At 39.2% G+C, this 20,946-nt stretch overlaps 1 protein-coding gene across 4 annotated transcripts in view; it reads right to left on the bottom strand.

Moving 5' to 3' along the window:
• Positions 1–20,946, bottom strand: part of SCIN (scinderin) — a 107,678-nt gene that overhangs the window by 4,659 nt on the left and 82,073 nt on the right. For all 4 annotated transcript variants that reach the window (XM_068934986.1, XM_068934987.1, XM_068934988.1 and 1 more), the window contains 9 exons: positions 15,496–15,588; positions 12,512–12,644; positions 10,633–10,721; positions 9,472–9,687; positions 8,146–8,267; positions 7,791–7,881; positions 2,475–2,645; positions 1,794–1,971; positions 1,203–1,324 (listed from right to left, as the gene is read on the bottom strand). In XM_068934986.1, the coding sequence (XP_068791087.1) occupies positions 1,203–1,324; positions 1,794–1,971; positions 2,475–2,645; positions 7,791–7,881; positions 8,146–8,267; positions 9,472–9,687; positions 10,633–10,721; positions 12,512–12,644; positions 15,496–15,588 (1,215 nt within the window). The remainder of the gene's footprint in view (positions 1–1,202; positions 1,325–1,793; positions 1,972–2,474; positions 2,646–7,790; positions 7,882–8,145; positions 8,268–9,471; positions 9,688–10,632; positions 10,722–12,511; positions 12,645–15,495; positions 15,589–20,946) is intronic.

Genomic DNA, 20,946 nt, shown 5'->3' with positions numbered 1-20,946 from the left:
CATTTATAGTTAAGTAGGAAAGCAGTTTAATCTTCTTCTGTATCAGCAAGAGAGATAATAGTTTAGCTAGTGGTCAGCCTGTTACTTTTAAAGGGTTGGGCTATGCTTGCTCATGTAGGAGTGCTAAAGGGCCTGGAAGCAGATGGTGCAAAAGACGTGTTCCTTTCCCCACTCCCCTGGCATTGTTAAGATGACCAGAAGCTCAGAGTGATCTGACCTGCCTATTCTTCAGGTGCTCAGGTGAGCTCTAAAAATGATGGTTCGGTTACTAGGGAGATCCTAGGGGAGACAGGAGATTTCACAGAATTTGGAGGGAATTTGAAACAAAAACAACAACCAAAAAAAAAAAAACAGTTCATAGCTCCCAGCAGACTATTATAGAGAAGTTGTTTCCTATTATTGTATTTTACAGGAGTGTTTTAGAAGCTTGCTTGAGGAATACACTTCTCTACTACTCTCATAAGATTTTAGAGTCCTTATTAAAGGACCCCGTTGGTTTTATCCTTCTCCAAATGAATGGGCCATTCCTTAAGGAAACCGCAGAAATGGTAGCCAGCTATGTTTCCTACCTAAGGACTGGGGCATCCTTGCCAAACAGTGTCACAGTCTTGCCTTCCCGGAATGCAATAAGCAATTAAGCTTAATTCACTCACACAGCTCTGGCTATTTCTGCTAAGGAAATAAGTCTTCCTACCCCCTTGATCACAGGCCAATACCTTGGAGGCATAATTACTGGCCTTAAGTCTTTATGGAAAATTTCAGACTGCTAGCGATTTCTGGCAAGGGCTCAGGAGGCATTTCTTTTCCTCACTACGACTATCAAACATGTAGGGAGCAAGGCATTGACCTGCACTTTCTCAAAGAAATGATAGCAGTCTGGCAATGCTCTGCAAGAACGCAATTCTTTTTGACTGGGAAAGGGCCTTGCCTTTTTGCATCTGCAAGCTTATAGTCCCATGCTGGAACAGATTCTCCCTCTAACATCTCCAGTATTTATTCTTCTGTCTGTTCTTTGCACTTGGATTGTTTCAGAGCACCAAGCCTTAACTCTCTAGCTCTTGCCAAGCACTGCTAACCACACAAAGTAAAGCCAGATCCCCAAAATCATTTAATGTCTGTTAATTCCTAAGCTAAAATATACCAGAAACTGGTATATTCACTGGTATATTAAACAGAAAGGAAAGTACCCATTATATACTTACAATAAATCTGCCAGTCTTATTAGAACAGCCATATAGACGAGGTGGATGCGTTTCGGCCTTTGTCAAGAGCTGTGATGAGGTCTGATATGGTTTTTTACCTCCAAGTGTTTTCCAGAATTCCTCTGAAATACGCAATATATAGTACATTCAGCAGTAGATTTCACATTTTACGCTTTAGTTGTTAGACAGTGTTGCAAGAATCCCCAAACAATGACTTCTTTGCTGTCTCAAAGATGAGTGCATTTTCGTACAGTTCTTCCCGCAGTTTGTCAATAACAAAAAAGATATCACATGTGGACCTAGAGCAATACTTGCTCCCCTTCTAGTCACTCGAGGTTAAAAAAAAGAACCACATTCCACAGCAGCTCCTGCTACAGCCCCACAGACTTCCAGGGGATTGCACTAGTTGTGCATCAGCCAATTCTGGACAGATCTTCACGGTAAAATCTCAGCTTAGATTTTCAAAGGGAGAGAGTGAACATATGGATTCGCCTACAACCTACATGATTGCAAAAAGCATTTAGGCCTCATTTCCACAGAGCACTGTGTATTCTCAGCTGCCTATTAGCAACCACGTGGCCTCATACTAACCCGGTTCCTGGCCTTCATTAATCTTCTTAGCCTGGCATTTGAGAACACTGGCAATGTATTGAGCGCCTTGTTCCTCTTCTTTGTTTGCCCCTTTTCCTACCCAGGTGTAGCCAGAGTTGTTTGGCAGTTTCAGAACAAAGACGTCGTTGGAGTTCAGGGACGTTGCGTCAACGTCAACCTAAATCAAGAATGAGGTTATTTTATTCTTCATATTTTCAAACAATGTGATCTCTATTTTGCACGCTTATATAAAATATGTAGATAGATGCTAATTGGCTGTGCTTTTTCTGTAGTTTTCCCCTAGATTTATACTGTTATAAAGTAAAGATTTAACCTGAAACAGAGAACTGACTGGAAGGACAGAACTTGGGACTATCTGGAAATAGGAATGACTATCCCATAAGGGTTGCTGATTTTTCATCTATTCATTGTCAGCTGATTGTCCACTAAGCATTTTCCTACAGTTTTCTCTGAAACATAGATTGGCTGCAGTCAGCTACAGCATATGCACTTGACTTTATTAGATAGGTAAGGCATACAGAGCAGTTGATTTGACCTGGAATTCTATGTTCCTACCAGACGTTGACTACCTGAAAGCATTAATTGGAGGGGAAGAAGGTTTAGGGGCAGCTATACCGTTATCCAAGCGAATATTTGTTTTTACTTAGCAGGTGACCTTACCTCCACAATCCTGGTAGTGGGTGTCAGATTCCTGCGGATTTGGAAGAGTCGTGTTGGGGGAGCAGGTTTCTGTCCTTCCTTCTTTGATGTCCCATCCTTGTAGACAATGAGTGGTTTATTTTTGAACAAGCTCAATAAATGTGCAGGCTCTTTGCCTTGGCTGACTCGGATCTGTATATGCATGAAGAAATGCATGAGGAAAAAAAAGACAGTGGAAATTATTTTTGATCTTTATTGAATAGCATAGGGAATGTTAACTGATAATGGTAAGTATGTTAGCAAGAATTAGAAGTAGCAAAATGAGAAGATTTAAGAATACAGTTCCAGAGACATTAAAGTTATAGCATTTCTGAGATTTGTCGTCAATCACACTAACACAAAGACATCATTCAGACTTGTAACATAATGTTTAGCTGATTAAAATGACTGTTATCTACTGTAATAAGAAAATTTTTCTTTTCAAAAGAACTGTCATTTCACGGAGTTTTATAGAGTCACTTAATTCCTCTGAAAAACTAGTTTGGAAGTTCAGGAGCCCAGTATTTAAACAGGAGAAAATGGTTATTCATCATATTCGTTATTTCTGTGTATTTATCTGCAAGAGGATGAATAAGATGAGCATAAATCTGTCGTAGTGGATAACACAGATGACAAAAATGAACTTCCATTACAGATATAAAAGACATTACTGCAATTTCAAAGAACACTGAACTATGAACATTTGCTACTTTCATTTTGCTATTAATTTTCTATAAAAGTACTATATATCTATTTATTCTTCCCTTCTAACAGTTTCCTCTGTTTTTTTCATTCTGAAGGAAACAAAAAGGTGACAGCTAAAGGCTACATTGTTTACAGTTTTTTTCTTTTCAATTTCCCCTTGCTTTATACAAAGAGAAGTGACTTACATTGTGCATGAGATGAAGGAAAAATGAAGGAGGACAGAAGGGAAAAACTAAGATTAAAAAAAAGAAAGAAAAGGAAGGAAATGGGAAATTGCCTAACAGGAATGCCAGGGAAAGCACCCCTGAAGGAAGAAAACATATATTCCTTTGAGGTGTCCTACTCACTCTCCTTTATGTGCAAGACACATAGGTTAGCTGGCAGTTTCTGGCCACTAACAGGTCTGCTGAATTCAGTCAGAAACTGCAGAGCCTCTTGGTGAGTGCAATCTGCTGCATGTGACACCGAGCCCTCGCTTCCCACCCAGCTCTCCAGCAACTGGGACTCCTTTGGCCCCGCTGCACCAGCCAAGACTAAAGGCTGAGACTCCTGGCTTTTTCTTAGCTGCTCCTAAGTGTTGCTCCCAGAAGGAAATGGAAAAAATGGGTATGAGTGCTTATCCACTAAAGGTAGGCTGGATGATCCTGACCCCAGTCCTGTGTCAGTACTCAGCAGCAGCTGAAAAGCCTCACACTACTCAGCAGTGCCTTCTGGCAGGATGAGAGTCAAGGCAAGGTCGCTGCAGCTTGGTAGGCTGACACATCGGCTCTCTGAGATGCTGGCAAGACTGCGTGTGTTGCACCGGAAAGCTGTGCAACTGAGGATGACTGAGCAATATGATGTTCATGATGCAAAAGCAGATGCTTTGAGTTATCTCATAGCCGCACATACTGATAAAATCACCTGATAAGAATACCCTAGAACATGTACACTTGTAGATGCCAAATAGCAACAAGATTTTATAAATGAAAATAAAATAAAATAAAATAAAATAAAATAAAATAAAATAAAATAAAATAAAATAAACAAGGAAGAAAATGCTGAGGGCAACATCTTTCTGCAAAACAAATATTGAAACTGTTTTTTAAAGTAATTTGTATTGTACTGCCATCTAGTGACTAAATAAATGAGTGCATTTTATAATCTTTCAAATAAGGGTAATATAGATGTTAAATATAGGCAATATATTCTAAGTATTCATGTATATACATATAAATTCACACATGCATATATATGCATATATATATTTGTTTAATCTCATTGCATATTAAAAGAATACTTTTAAGTATTATGTCTACTGCAGTGAGATGGATCTCCTTCAGCTTTAATAAAACATTTTAAGTGTATCATTATTCCAGGTGTTTGTAGTAATATTATTATACTGTAGTATTAGTATTGCCCTTAGGACCATACTGTGCTCATCTCTGTCCAGATATAGAAAATTTGTTAGGAAAGGACATACAGAAGTCCATAGGCCTTGATGGGATGCACCCACAACTGCTGGGGGAGTTGGCTGAAGGCATTGCGAGGCCACGCTCAATTACCTTTGAAAGGTCAAGGTGATCAGGAGAGGTTCCTGAGGATTGAAAGACAGAATATGTCACCCCTATCTTCAAGAAGGGCAAGAAGGAAGACCTAGGGAACTACAGGTTAGTCAGCCTCACCTTGATCCCTGGGAAGGTGATGGAGCAACTAATCCTGGATACTATTTACAGATATGTGAAAGACTGAAGGTGATTGGGAGCAGTCAGAATGGATTTACAAGGGGAAAATCATGCTTAACCAGTATGATAGCCTATGATGAGATGAGTAGCTTGGTGAATAAAGGGAGAGCCACAGATGTTGTTTACCTCGCCTTCGTAAGGCTTTTGACACTATCTTCTTTAACATCCTCACAGACAAGCTCATGAAGTGCAGGCTAGTTAAGCTGTCAGTGAGGTGGACTGAAAACTGGCTGAACCACCAGGCTGAGAGGGTGGTGATCAGCAGCACACTGGTGAGGGAGACATCTGCAGTGCTGCGTCCAGGTCTGGGCTCACCAGGACAAGAAAGGCATGGACATGTTGGAGTGAATTCAGCGAAGAAACAAAGATGATGAAGGGACTGGAGCATCTCTCATATGAGGAGAGGCTGAGAGAGCTGGGACTGTTTTGCGTGGAGAATAGAAGGCTTGGGGGATCTTATTAATGTGAATAAATATCTGATGGAGGAGGGTAAAGAGACAGAGCCAGACTCTTCTCAGTGGTGCCATGTGAGAAGACAAGAGGCAATGAGCACAAACCAAAACACAAGCAATTCCATCTGAACATGAGAAAACACTTCTTCACTATGAGGGTGGCTGAGCACAGGAACAGGTTGCCCAGAGAGGTTTGAAGTCTCCATCCTTGGAGATATTCAAATGTCGTCTGGACACTGTCTGGGCAACCTCCTGTAGCTGACCTTGCTTCAGCAGGGAGGTTGGACTAGATGATCTCCAGAGGTCCCTTTCAACCCCAACTATTCTGTGATTCTGTGAATAGTTTACAGAATAATTACCTGGATGTATTCTAATCCTTCCTTAATATAATTGCAATAATCAATGATAATTGAGTGACAGATAAAAGTTTGGTCTGCCATCTAAATTAAGTGTATCTTAGTGGGTGGGGAAAGCCATTATTTTGATAATTACGGAATGGGAATCACAGAATCACAGAATCACAGACTCGTTTAGGTTGGAAGGGACCTCTGGAGATCATCTAGTCCAACCTCCCTGTTCAAGCAGGGTCACCTAGAGCATATTGCCCAGGATCACATCCAGACGGGTTTTGAATATCTCCAGGGAAGGAGACTCCACCACCTCTCTGGGCAACCTGTTCCAATGCTCTGTCACCCTCACAGTGAAGAAGTTTTTTTCTCAGGTTCAGAAGCAAAGAATTCTTTCCTACTGCCTAGAAAATCTCCTTCTGTCCCTAAGTCATCTTCCTGCTCTAGCTTTTCCATGAAGAGACCTCCCACCTCTCCACCTACCCATCACTCCTTGTTAGTAATCAAGGGAGAGCATCAGAGTCTAGACTAGCCTTGGACCCCTTATCTAGTCACACGTTTTCGTTGCCAATGTCATGTCTTGTCTTGTGCACTACATTTCTGAAAATAAGGATATGTGTCCTGCTTTCTTGGAGGTGAAGGGGCTATGGGATGGGAAAACACAAGGGACAAACCAGACCCTGAGGCACAGTTTTGGCAGGTTCTCCCTTTCAAGCATGTCATGTGGCTTTCATGTCTCTCAATTTTGGCTGTCTAACAGTCAGGCTTGTCTAAGCTAATCATTTCAGCTTCCTACACTATCAAAAGGGGCAGAGACAGAGGAGCTCATACAGGGCTACTGCCCCACCTAATTTAGAGTGAATTGCTCCCAGGAGGTTCTTATCCTTTGGTCTCCACTAACTATACGCAGCATCTGTAAAGTTAGGAAGGGCTAAGCCCCTAATTTTTAGACAGTGAGTAGAAAGAAAAGAAAGGCAGTTTTAGAATGTGAAATACCTATGCTCTTTTAGACATCTACATTGAAATAGGATGATTCAAGTGGGAAATCTCTGTAGACAAAAGGAGCCTGCGGTGCTTAGCTTGATACAGGCTTCTATAGATATCTGCATTTGGCCAGTTACCCAAATAGTCTGCACACATGCAACATATGACTCTGTTTCAGGGGTAAAGAAAAAGAAGAAAATCCTTGACATTATAAAGGATTCTTTTTGACATAAAACAACCTCTACCATGGCAGGTGGGAAAACTAAGGCGCATGGAAGACAAACCCTTTCACAAGGGGCTATGAACAAGTTTCTATTAATTTGAGCAATACTGGGACAAGTCCTCCAAAGAGAAAAGGCTAGCAAGTGAATCTTAAAATGTACCTTGAAGTTAGTCTGCATTAATATGTGAGGAAAATAACGGTGAAGACTATTAATAATAATAGCTAAGGAAAATACAGAACTGTCCAGTTAAGGTTGTAGATACATATATGGTGTTTTGAAAAGAAACTTCGGGTTTCCGAAGATAACTACTTGTTAATGTAAGAAAGACATTACAAGGTAACTATGAGGAGAATACAGTACTAGCAGTATAAAGAAAAGACAATAGCTGCAGAAAATAAATTATTTTTATTCCAAGTGAACTCAGATAGTTTGGTTTTACCTCATAAATGGGTGGATGACAAGATTGTGTGAACATAAGTTTGTTTACTTTGTCTTTTAACAAAGCAGATACATCTGTTTTCTGCAATTAAGCTAAGTGGCGTGGAGTGCTTAAAGATCATTTTCTAAGAAAATTCAACAGTATGGGCACCTGCACAACATGAGCTAGGAGGTAAATTTACAAGGCTCCATGTTAACTTCCATGCCATTAATCTATGGTAAAATGTAAGTAATTTCAGGTAGTCTACCCACTGATGAAAGAAAGTTAAATCTCTTACTACATGGCAAATGCATGCGTAGAAGGAGTTGCCATGAGCAGCTGATACTCCCAATATTAAATGCTTCCTCCTCCTTTTCAATTCTTATTATTTTTGCATCGATATTATATCCTTTATTTGTTGAATTTCATCCAAAAGGTACTAACCTGCACAGCCTGATCATTTAATAACCGATCAAGTTGAACAGTCAGAAATGCAGATGCAGTCAATTCATCTTTTGTAGTCTGAGCTCCTTGCCTGAGAAAGACAAGGAGAGAAACAGCAGTCAGAACCTAAAACCAGGTTCAGAATGATCCAGAGCTTTTAGAGAAAAAAAAAAAAAAGGAAAGGAAAAAACATGGAAAAAAAGGGGGAAAGGAAAGGGGAAAGGAAAGGGGAAAATAACACAGAGTAAATCTAATCTTGCCTTTACACATGATTCTGTTGTTTTCTATGGGATATAAGGTCAGCATAAAATAATATCCACGTGCTGGAGATCTATACAAAGCAGACCAAACATACCATGTGTAGATGATCTGCCCTTTAGGGTAAGTATAGAGGATAATGTAGCAGTCACCCCCATAGAACTGTCCATATGTCTCAGGCTCCACAGGAACTCTACCACTGTCTTCCACACGCCAGATCTAAAAAAACAGAGAAATCATTAGAAGATGCTGAACTTCATCCTGAAACTCTGAAAAAAGTAATTTACTGTGTTGTCCCTTGAACAACATTTGGTTTTGTTCCAAAATGTTATGGAATAAAACCAGGAAAGTGTCTTCATGAAGTAGGTGGATACACCCTACACCCACTAACTGAATAAATAGTGATCATCAGCAAGCCAATGTAGAACACTTTTCTTTGTCTCGATTTTATACCACGTGACCATCTCATAATGCCTTTTATTCCACGTGACCATCTCATAATGCCACATTCAACTTCCTTTCTTAACTTCTTAAGATGATAACATGACATGAACGGCACAACATTATGATTCATCATAGAACTATCATATCATATGAGAAAGGTACACTACAGACAGATAACACACTGTTCTGCAGATTTTTTCCTATTTGATGCAGTACAGCCCTATTCAGTTACCAACTGCTCTCCAAAAACAGACTGCTAAAATTATACAAAAAGAATGCTCCAGATCTCAGCTGCTGTGGTCAAATCTAGGGATCATCTGAAACAGCAGGTTAGAATCCTAGCAGATGTGCCAATGAAACTGTAGGTATCGGACCCTGCTCTTTTGCCACCCCAACATGCAGACCAACCTGTCCTGAGCAGGTTGTGCTGGTGCAATGCCAGCCTGGCCCCCTGTAGTGCTGCAATGGGATACTGATAGATTTAGAAACGTACAGTAATGGCTGGAATTGCAGGCTACACATGATGCTACACATCTTTTTCCCTCCAAAACCAGGCTAGCTGAGAGACCCACTAGTGACAGAGAGTTCTGCTAGAAAGCAGATATGATAGATACATGAGGGACATAACGATCCAGAATGAGTTTCTGGCTCCAAGGGCAAGTTTTACCATTCCAGATTTCAGGCTGATGCGAGGTAGAAGGGTTACTTTAGGATAAGGCCATACTTACAGTATTTTTTTTAATGTATTACTTCAAAGGGGAATTATTTCTGGTCTTTGATTTGTACTGATGACTTACTGACCATCTTCCATGAGCATCAGAACATTTCACAAAATGACACGACCCAGCAGACAGAGAGATTAACTTTCCACTTAAAAGTAGCTTTTCTGATGGTAGGACTAACACTACACAACAGTTTAAATTGCAAAATAGAAGAAATTAGGTAGGTGGATTACAATTTAATATAATACAAAAATTACCTCTACTTTCCCTGAACCATCATCTACCATATTATGCTTGGCAGCCATTTGTGGAGACTCATGTAACTTCGTAGCATCAAATTCAATCTGCTCAATTTTAGCCACTCTCTCTGTGACATAAACTTTTCCGAAGCCATCACTTTGATCTTTATCCTTCCAGTCTTTGAAAAACTGTTTGAAGATTGGTGTTTCACCTCCTTCTGGAAGAATTTGAATCTGAAATGAAATAAGACCCATGAAACAGAAGAAAAATAAAACTGATAGTTGCTTGAACTAAAATGTCAAAGAATGGAGTATTCTGGATGATTGATGGTTTATTCTGTAAGTTGTTCGTAATTCAGAGAGCCTGTCAAATGATGTAATTTTTGCAGTCAGTTTACTTCACCTGTAGGTTAAAGTACGGCTGGCCTATCTGGAAATAGCCAAAGAGCCTGTACTTTGCATGAAGCAAGTAATACACTGACTACTTAACAGCGAGAAAGATATCATTTGGTTCCTCTTTCTACTGGCTATTTTTCCACTTCTAAACTCACTTAGATATCAAGCCTGTAACAGGCTGGGCCTGGATTATTACAAAAACTTCCTCTTCTTGCAAGGAGCAATGAGACAGTACAATTATCTGGTCACAGTGCCTATTAGTTTTGCAAGACTGTCTTGGGAGAGACTTGCAGCTATGTAGCCGTCCCTTGTCCAGGCACAGTCTAATCTGGGTCTGTCTTTTTCCGAAACGTAACACATAATGTCCTTCCTCCAGACAAGCTCTCTGAAAAGAAGAATATTGATACCAAATACATCTCTGGGACAAGAGACCATGCTGGAAGAGAGCTATGATCTGCTTAGCTGAGGGATTCTATGTATGGGATGATTCATGGATTTTGTAATATGAAAAGCAAGGTGTTTGAACTGATTTGGGAGCAAGGGACAAAGAGTCTTAATTTAAATGAATGAAAAATAATGTGTATGTTATTGATTTGTCCAGTCATTTGATCTTTTCTACACTTTCTCAGTCTCTGAGCTACCTGAACAAATCAAACTTTTCTGAATTATGTGTTAGTGAAATATTCCTTCTTATAACCCCTTAAAAATATTTTCACTGATTTAAAAACAAAGCCTTTAATAGAGCTCATTCTTTCCTGGTAACACCTTGCAAATAGATCACACCTGTGTGTTAGCAGGATAATTCATCTGCTGTACGAATTCTTCAGCATTCTTCATAGCTGCCTTTCTTTCTTGTGGGTTAGCATCTTTGCCTGGTCAAAACAGAAGTATAACAATATGGTGAGAAAGGAGAATAAGACCACAGATTCTGAAAAAGAAAGTATACAGGAAAAATCTCGGAATGAACAGGACATCCTTGAACCACATTCTCTTCCACATTGCTTTTGCCTCAATCTTGCACAAACACAAATGCTGGTCGGCATGAGTAACAAGATTTACACAAAGTTGAACCTTTGTGGCCAAAACATAGCATCTTAGTGGCTTAGAACATAGTTAAAAGAAAAGAAAGTGTTAATTTCTTTTTGCTTAATGTGTATGTTTCTATCAAAAAGCACTTCCTATGATATCTGCTTGGTTTAAGCTATGCATTCAGGAAGAACACCCTGGCAACCTTCTCTGAATCCTTCCTTGTTGAACTGCAACGTATTAAATAAAACTGCTGTCCAGAGCTACCTTCATCAGGCAGCACCACTGTTCTACAGTCTGAGAAGACAAAACTCTTATTTATTTACAGCTATGCTGTACAATTTATCACCACCTTCCTTCATTCATTGCTCCTTCTTCAGCCAAGGATATTAGACATCTCTGAAAGTCTCTGTGGGATGATTTTGTGCATCGGTTCTCGGTCCCAGATGGCTGCCAATGACTATACCCCAGAGACCTCTTAGTCTAATAAGATTCTCTGATAAACTATTCATTATAGTCATTTTGAATGAGACTATTAGCAAAGTAATTCACACTCCTCAGCATAGCAGTCTGAAGACTTCCAGCAGAGATGGTAACTGCAGCCTCCCATTGGCAAGACTCACAGGCTAACTTCACACTTTATTGTTATCATAAGCAGCAAAGTAAGGATGCACAGAGGAGCATGTGTGACCATATTCAGAGGACCTAAACTGTATATAAATGCCTGGTCTTGTTGGCTAGATTCTTCTAGAAGCCATCAGGCAGGCAGTGGAAAGCAGGAGTCAGGGGCTTAGGAAGAACTTAGGCCATCTGAGCACAGTGCCCAAAGAATGCTCTTTTTTAAAGGAGGCTTCCCTAACTGCAAATGAAATATTCAGGCAAAATGCTTACAGTGCTTCTTGGATTGTCTTCAAAACCTTGACAACCGCACTGATCAATTATTTGCTACTGCACATGGTAAAAAGAAATGCAAATGCCACAGCATAGTTAATAAACAGCCTCAGTCAGAGAAGAGGAGATACAACACTAGCTACAAGGAGTCCAGACCTAATTTCTCAGTAGCAGTCTTCTCCTGGGAAATGTTCAGCCAAAACAACTGCATTCATTCCTACAAGCATTGAAGATAGCACAGAGAAATGTTTGCAAGAAAAAAAGAAGCACCAAAGTATTTATAAGCTTACACTTTTAGTTAAAGCATGACACATTGAGATTGTATTAATCACTCATCTTTCACACCTCCCTGGAACAGCATACGGGACATATAATATCTACCCATTATCAAGGATTCCACTTCTAGATTTTTTTCCTATAAGATAGAGGTTTGATGGTGATATATAAAATTTGTAGGATTATTTATGGTTGCTTCATAATTGCCACTCAATTATGCACTTAAGCACCCAAAATTACAGATGCCAAAAAAATACTCAGGATATTTAGACAGGACCTAATCTTGAGGCCATTATCACATAAGCAATCCCTGTGACCACATCAAGGAAGAATTGCTCAGATAACAAATTGTGTGCAAGGAAGGTACTGTCCAGACAGTATTAAATTCTTGCTAGTGTCCAGTGGGTATTGTGTGGACTTTAGATCTGTCTGTGTTCCCTGTATGTTTGCAACAGAAGTCATCTCTTACCTTTCCACACAAAGATCTTTCTTGCAGCGCCATGGTCCAAAATGAAGCACTCTTCAGATAAAAGCATAGACATAGAGAAGGGATTTTCCTCTGCTATCACTGACACCTTCATGGATCCACTTGCATCTGACACCTAAAAAAGCAATCATTTCAGATTTAGATATGTTCTACCTTTTATAAGCAAATGAATTTCCCCTCCCCAAGTTGCTACAGAAATCAGTAGCTATTCCTATACAAATGACTGTATCAAATGCATATGCTGCTGGAAAGTAATGACAGCTAATGACTTTTCTTTTCTTTTCATTTTACATGCAATAGAGGGAGATGTGGTGTTAATTTTAGTGGTTTTGTTGGATCCTTGTCTCACAACTGTTTAAAATAAGTCCTTATTCAACTCTCAGTTCAACTGCTCATTCAGTGAATTCCTCACAGTTAAAAATTCGTATTTTCTTAGGTCCACCCTATCTACTTCACTGAACTGGTGGAGCCCCTAGGCATCATCTTCTACAAAGCAACCTTAACGGAAGCCAAAGATACATTTACATGCTGAACAAGACCATTTGAAATTATGATAAAATAGTCCTACGCTGACTTCACAATCTATAGGTCTGTAACAGGAAACTGCCACGTGAGACCTATTGCAGAATCTGCTTTCTAACCTCCACCAGAACTCCCAGTTTGTTCTCACAGCTGTAAGTTCATGTAGACCTTTATAAACTTCACTTGAAACTTCAAATTCACCCCTGTATGGCTTCAAAGGCCAGCAAAATAAGTTCTTTACTATTGTGGCTTTCACTTTTCTAGCAGTCTTCACTTCCTTTCTAAATTAAATTTTCATATTAATTTTAAATGTACCGTTTTATCCTATATTTCATATTATGGAAATACAAGATGTAAATTACCGCTGCATATTGCAAATAAAAATAAACTGTTACGTCTACTTTGAGGACTTGCTATAAGCCTCTCTCCTGACTTTGACACTCACTGTTATAATGCAGCACATATAAAATTTGCTTAACAGACATCTGTTAGCAGCATCTGTGAACTTAAAGAAATTTACTAGACATCCACAAAATTTTCTGAGGTTTCTTATGATCCAAAATTCACGGCAAGCACTTTATGATACATTTCTAAAGTATTGTCTTATTACAACTGCACTGATCATATGTGCAAAACAACTTTTCTTTCCTCGAAATAAGCCAAACCTCCTGCTATAAAAGGTAAGAAATATATGCCAGATTTTTTGGCAAGGATGGAATCATTAATGGGAACTACACACAGCACATAGACAGCAGGGGCTAAAAGTGGCCTTGTAACCTGAATTGCCTCATATAAGTCTCTTGTAAAACACAGCCGCAAACATGGGCAGGGTCAGGATCCCTGAACAAGGCAGGGGGGAAGGTGGCAGCCCCCTGCTGCGGTCTGCAGGATGCAGAACCAGCACGGGGGGTGATTCACCCTCTCCCACACTTCACAGCAGCCTCGAGCTACTACAGACGGCACCCAAAAAGTCCCAAACAGAAGGAACCAGGAATGCTTAGTGCTGTCAGGGTGTTGCCATACTATGACTAAACTCTTTTTCTCCAAATGTGATCACAGGAAAGAGACAGTGAGTGAAAAGTCCTTTTTTATCATGCAATGCAACCACTTTGCATGAGTCAAAGCACAAAATGCTGAAGATGGGAGTCCACATTTTAATGCTGATAAGAGCTTGTTAAAAAAATACTCTTCATGCAATCTTCAGAAGAAAATAATCTTTTGGTGGGGGGACTGAGGGGAAGACTTTTCTAGCTTTTTTCTAGCTTTTTATTAAAAATATTGCCCATTGCCCCTCTTCTAAATACGTTGTTACTCCTTTTCTCAAGTGGGAGAACATGAAAGAAAGGGTGGCTGTGAAAGAAAGAGAAAATACAGGGCCAGAAATAGTTTGTTGTTTCAGTTTTGTGGCTTCTTGTTAAAAACACCAATGAAACGGAACGTCTATACGTTTCAGTTTCAAAACAGGCTTTTTTGTAAAAAGAGATCAGCTACAAAAACCTCAGTCTGCTTTGGCACTGGTAATAAAGAAAACGCTTTAGAGTCATGGTGATCTATTAAACTAAGTCACGGATTATTTGTTGAATAATGTATTGCATGAATAGCACATCAATAGTACTCAATAATTTATTTAAATTGTTATTGCTGTCATTTTTTCAGCTTAAAGAGATATGTAGACACTTTGACCATATTTGGAAAGCAAAAGCTATTCTCTCCTCCTTTCTGATAGAATATCAATAATTTTTAACTACTTCCCTATCTCTATTACTTAAAAAAAAGAGAAATAGTTGTATAGACGTGTATCTAATTAATGTGTTGTTAGCTAGAAGAATGAATTATGTGCCCCTTTTAAGCAAGAACAGTATCCCTAGCATGATATGTGGACAAATCATCACTTCACTGAATGTAATCGTACAACTCCTACTGATTTAAACAGAATAAAAATTGTATCCATTTTGTTCATAGGCAATTATATGACATTGGCACTGTCCTGCTTACTGTTAAGCCATTGCAGGTGAGGAAGGACGAAAAGGCCACTGCAAAAGAAAGGAGCATGCATTCCAATTCTTCTGGGTTTTCATCAGAAAAATATTGCATAACTGTTCATCTCTCACATTCTGCTAAGAATAACTAATACATGACTACTAAAACCCTCATTTTAAAACCAAGAGGACAGGAAATGTAGTTTCATGCTAGCATATTTAGCTTGTTTCCTTAGTAAACAGGACTATAATCAGCCAAATGTCCAGTTGGTATTAAACAGAAGGATTTTTTTGTTTTACTGAGCTGTCTTGACTGACATCTCTGAGAATCTTGTCTACCGGCTGCTAATCAATTAACACAACTGGAGTTTTGTAACTGAAGCCAGAACTCCATATGCAAGGGCCCTATATGAATGATTATTGCTGAGTACACCTAACTCAAAAAAAAAAAAAAAAGCTACTTACCATATACAGTTTAGCACTTCTCCTGTTCATAATATCAGCTGTCTCATCATCATCATCACCACACTCAGGAAGCTCTGGCTTGTTTCCTAAAACCTGAACAAAAGAATAATAAATTCAATGCAAAGAGAGTCTAGGTTCTATAGTGTAAATACCTAAATAATCTCATGCATTGTTCCAGTAATCAATTAGTCTGGATCATCTCTTCTCATAATCAAATCTAAATCTAAACTCTTGGATGACTTGTTCAAAAATGTATGGGTAAATTTAAATAACTGTGTCAGATATCCAGCAGCATTATATCTACACGCTGTTTTTCCTGCAAGCATCATCTTGAAGTTGTGTTATATAGGGAAAAGCTTCAATGGAATAGATAGGTTTATATGATCATATTCTCTGTGTGTGTCTATACACCTGTCCTCTCCTTTTTTTTGAGGAACCTGTACACTTACCTGCTGGTAAGTAAAGCTTCATCTTACAATATTTGGAATGACTTTACTTGTAAAATGTTTAAACGTACTAAAATTAAAGCAGGCAAAGTGAAACAAATGGGTTGAAATTATCTTTAAAAATATTTCAATTAACAATAAAAATATTAGATTATTAGCTCAAAAATCATAAAAATTAGAGATTTTAAATCTCTTTCTAAGGAGGAAAAAATAGCTAAGTCCTTGAAAAAAGGAATTTATGGCGTAGGAAAAACATTTTCTTGCTTCGCTGCTATCAATTGCAACACTGTGCTAGTTTTACATCATAGTTTTACACCATGGATGATCTTATAACAACTTGCATTAGAAGAAATTTACAGTAGTTCATCAAAAATACATAATGGTCAGGTAGTGACTATTAGATCCTGCCTACTCACTATTAATGATAAAATCTTTCCTTACTGATTCATATATGACCAGGTCCAAATGTTTCCTACACAGTTTCATTGATTTCAATGGGACTGTGTTCCAGGGGGGAGGTAGGAGTAACTGACTAACTGACTAACTAACTATTAACCTCAAATACAAGGGAAGTAACAGCTTTCCTATTGACACAGGGCACTTGCATATGGCATGGGGCTGCCCGCAAAAACTTTGTAAACATTTGATAACAGGGAAGCCAGACAATGCGTACAGCTGCAAATCACTTGCAAGAAAAAATACAGCATAAGTATTTAACATAAATCAGTCATCTAAGGAGTATCCTGATCTGGCAAGCCAGTAAAAATACATGGCCTTGGTGAATGTAATTGTTCCAGTTTAATCTGAAATATTTTACCTGTAATTTATTGAAACCAAAAAAGTACTGCCCTGAATCTTTAAGAAAGTGCTACCAGTAGCTCTTCAATAGCCATCAGTCAGCATTTCACAGATTTACGATACATGGCTGCAGATTTACTAACGTATTGGCCAGTCAGGGCTATATTTTCACAGCTGAGTGCCACAACACTGCTGAATGACTAACTAAAAGACAACGGGAATATGTACAAATTGTCATATGTTTTCTGAAAAGTTTCCCCTACTAGCTTTTCACACTAAACATCAGCCTACATGTAAGCTGCAGAGCATCCTAGAAATTATATCTGTTGCCTTTATGATGCATGGGTCAGAAAATTGCCAAGTAACAGGCATGTTTCTTTACCTAAACACATACTGAGCAGATATTGAATATAGTTGTTATAGCATGGGACTCTCAGCGAAGATCAAGAAGGTAAAAGACTCTTATTAATAAAACTTACAAAAGTCTGTAATCACTAACATTCTTACTTTGCTTTATTAGCTATTTTCAACAAAACCAGGTAGCCCATTCACACACACAAACTGTGATTCCTGACACAGATAAAGTCAGAGTTTTACCTGGCCATGTATATAGAATACCTGTGGCTCCAAAATTATTTTACAGTTTTTTTGTAAATGTAGCTTAGAGCGATATGAAATAAACCACTCTTTAAATTTCCTGCTTGTATAGGGGTCTTTGAAAACTATGTGAGTGCTACAGTGAACATTTTTAAACAAGGCTAAATTGTGACTGTCGGTGTTTATGGAAACCTATTGACAGAAGCAGCCTCTCTATTCATAGCATGGTTTAAGGGCTCCCCTCTGCTGGCAATTACCCAAGCAGGCTCTGTAATTTACAATTTTGGTTTTAAAATTGGCGCCAGCACACTTTAGTTGCTGGCCTGGCCCACTGGTATCTTAAAACTGTGATTAAAAATGGTTTTCTAAACTAAAAAGAGAATTAGCGTCAGACTTCCTAAGCCTTATCTGCATGCCGAAATGTCATAGTTCATCTGTGCTAGCACAGACAGAGGTGCCAAAGCCTCCTTTGTGCAGGCACGGTTACAGTTGTGAAATGAACTGCCCTGGACACGGCAGAGAGATTCCGGCTTTTGGGCGAATCCGCCCACAGTTTACTAACTAGCAGCTGGCACAGGGGCTTCTCTGGCGAAATCCTAGCACTGCGCTTCAGCATCAGCAAGCACGAAAGGAGCATTACTGAAAGGCTCATTTTCATAATTCGTCTGCAGTTCCTTAGAAGAGTACAAAAAGAAGCGGACAAGGACCTTGAGGATATCCCCTCTGCATTCAAAATCAGAATTGCTTATATATACCCTAGCATTTTGGTGACCTTTGTTAAGATGGGCCGAGATGTGCTTCTCCTCCTAATAGATAAAGAAATCCAAAACTTCTGGGGAGAGCCAAGCATCCAGCTCAGCTGTTGGAATAAGCCTTGAGCTGGATCACTAACAGATATACCTGTGTGTGCCAGGATAAAAAACCGAAGGTGGGACAAAATTAAAATAACCCAAGGCAAGTGAAGACACCAGCCATGGTGTGAAGCAGTGCAGCGTGAACTGTGAACTGTATATACTCTGGATATGAAGTGACAGGGTATGAGATACATACAGTCACTATGCTTTCCTATTGCTAGGAACAATTTATGTCATTCCCCAAACGGATTAATTTCAGCCAGTTAATATGACATACAGATTGCAAGATAGGAGAGATCATAGAAATAAAAATTTTGTGCTTACACAAGGTAATTTATGCTGGGAAAAAAAAAAGTTCTTCCCTAAAGAAATTCCTTTCCAGAGAAGTCCTCTTTCTGCCTTTTCAGGCAAGCTCAGATAGTCTGGCTATTTCCACACACACTCCCACACATGTTCTGGACTTTATGATAACTGATAATTTCATCAATAAGAATACAAAGTGTATATTGAACTGTTAACTGCTATGCTGCAACTGGGTTATGTAATTACATAAGCATATGGTTGGCTAAACTGTCGCGCTACAGATTATATAGCTGATTCTCATGCGTTGTATCAAAAAGAAAATTAGTCATGCCAGCTGAAGCTATAGTTAAAGGTTACCTAAGCCTGATTTTTCAGCAGGGTTATGCAATAAAGTGACTTAAATCAAGGACACTGCATATTATGATTGTTATCTGCATACGTTCAGCTTCACAGAAAGCCTATGGCAGCTAGGTATGTGGGACCTTGCTCTTCAGAGCTCTCCTGACTCAGGCAGCTGGCCAGCCTGCTCTCTTGGGTCTTCATGTCTTTGGGCCAGGCGTACTGGCAGCCCTGGGCTGGGCTCTCCTGGGCTGCCCAGAGGGTGCAGGACACTGAGGAGCACCACCTTCCAAAAATTCAGACTCACAGATCCAACCTACACAAACTTGAGAATGACTATGGTCTCTCTGCAGGACACAAAATGGCTTAGACACATTTCCTCCCAGACTTCCAACCATGTAGGTGACTCTAGACCATACCTCTTGCAAACATACAGGTGCACACTCAGGTTTTGCAGCCTTTTTTTTTTTCTTTTTTACCTACTGCACTAGGAACACACATATCTAAAGAATAATCAGGAACACAGAAAGCGTATCCTTGCCACAGCTTCTCCATTCTTTGGGCTTTGCATCTTTCTCTGCAGTCCCCAGTTTGGCTTCTGAACCAGAGAGACTCTTCATGTCCATTCACCTTTTATGTTATTCACTGATTAAATGTCAAACCAGCCTTCATCCTCTATCACTCAGTCACAGAATTATGCTTGTCCTCTCCTGACCATTGCTTCCTCTGCACATATTTATGAGAGTCTTGAAGAAAAGCTTGAGCAACTCTAAGCTCAGCTAAGGTCCAAATAAACGTTATTGCAGCTGTTCTGCTGTAACTGCCTGCGTGCACACTCTAACCTTACAGTACAGGTGAGGTTGCTTAATCCCAGCCCTTTGAGAGTTAAACTACTTCACAGTTATTTCAGAATAAAACATACCCAGAGAAGACTACTGGAGAGCTTTGCTTGTCTTACACGGCTATAGCCTAGCAGCATCTGACTGGGGAGTTAACATGTTTTATTCAAAGTATTCATTAACTCCACACCTTGCACCTTGTCTATTAGGGGGATACTCAAGGAAGTTAATCTGCATTAATTTTAAAAGTTGTCTTAATAAGTTCTGTTAAAACTTTTTGTTGACGCTCTTAGTTTAGTGCAAGGATGCCATACATATAACCGAAAGAACATCAGTTCCTCTACAATAACTGCCTGAGTTCGCTCTTGTGGCAAATGCTAGGTGGCTTATCTCACCTGCCAAAACCATAATCCACTTTCAACTTGCTGCGTGCACAAGCTCTTTTCTGCACATATCTGCACCCTTCTCAAAGAAATGCAAAATACAAAGTCAAAGCTTTTCCTGATAAGTTAAATTCAACTCCCTCTCCCTCAAAAAGAATAGAAGAAATTGCAAACAGACTAAAAGTTACTAACCTATAGGGATATGACAATGTAAATAATCATAAATAAACACCTCTCAAAAGAAAAAATTCAGCAAATTTCATTTTCATAACTGGAGAAGCCAGCCTTGCATCATAAAGTAGTTGACATTGATATCGATTTTATGGGAGCAAAAAGTTTAAGGAGTTTGGTGAGGCTAAAAGACAGATTAGGAAAACAACACTTGAAGAACATGTCAGGTGAAGGTTAATTAAGGCAATCTGCCAGCAGAAAACCAGTTTCATAGTTTAACTTGTGTATACTAGCACTATGTTTGTGTTTCTCCTTACTATACATAACTTGGGTTAGGTTTCTGGGTCTGAAACGGAACTATTTGTTGTGGCTGTGATCCAAAGTTTCAAATCTCAAAAAAATTCCTCTCTTTACAATGCTGACAGCAAGAGAAAAAAAAAAGTGAGATATTTACTTCTGATGTAAATCCCATTCCATGTCTTGTGAGCCTCAAATATTTTGTTACTTAATACTTTTGGAAAACAATGAGGATTAGTAGTTCTTGCAATGAGCAAGTATATCCTGCTGCTACCAAACCATGATACACACGTATGCTGTGACAGAGAATAAATCCTTAGTGCAGGATGATTAGGTCTGAACTGTAGGCACTGGCTAAACTCATTGGCAGAGGAAGACCTGGAATTTTATTAACGTTCAAAGTAGAGAAGAACATTACAAAGAA

This window comes from Struthio camelus, chromosome 2 (assembly GCF_040807025.1).
Source record: "Struthio camelus isolate bStrCam1 chromosome 2, bStrCam1.hap1, whole genome shotgun sequence".
Lineage (NCBI taxonomy): Eukaryota > Metazoa > Chordata > Aves > Struthioniformes > Struthionidae > Struthio > Struthio camelus.
Note: the sequence above shows the minus strand (reverse complement) of the source record. Positions and strands in the feature narration are given on the sequence as shown.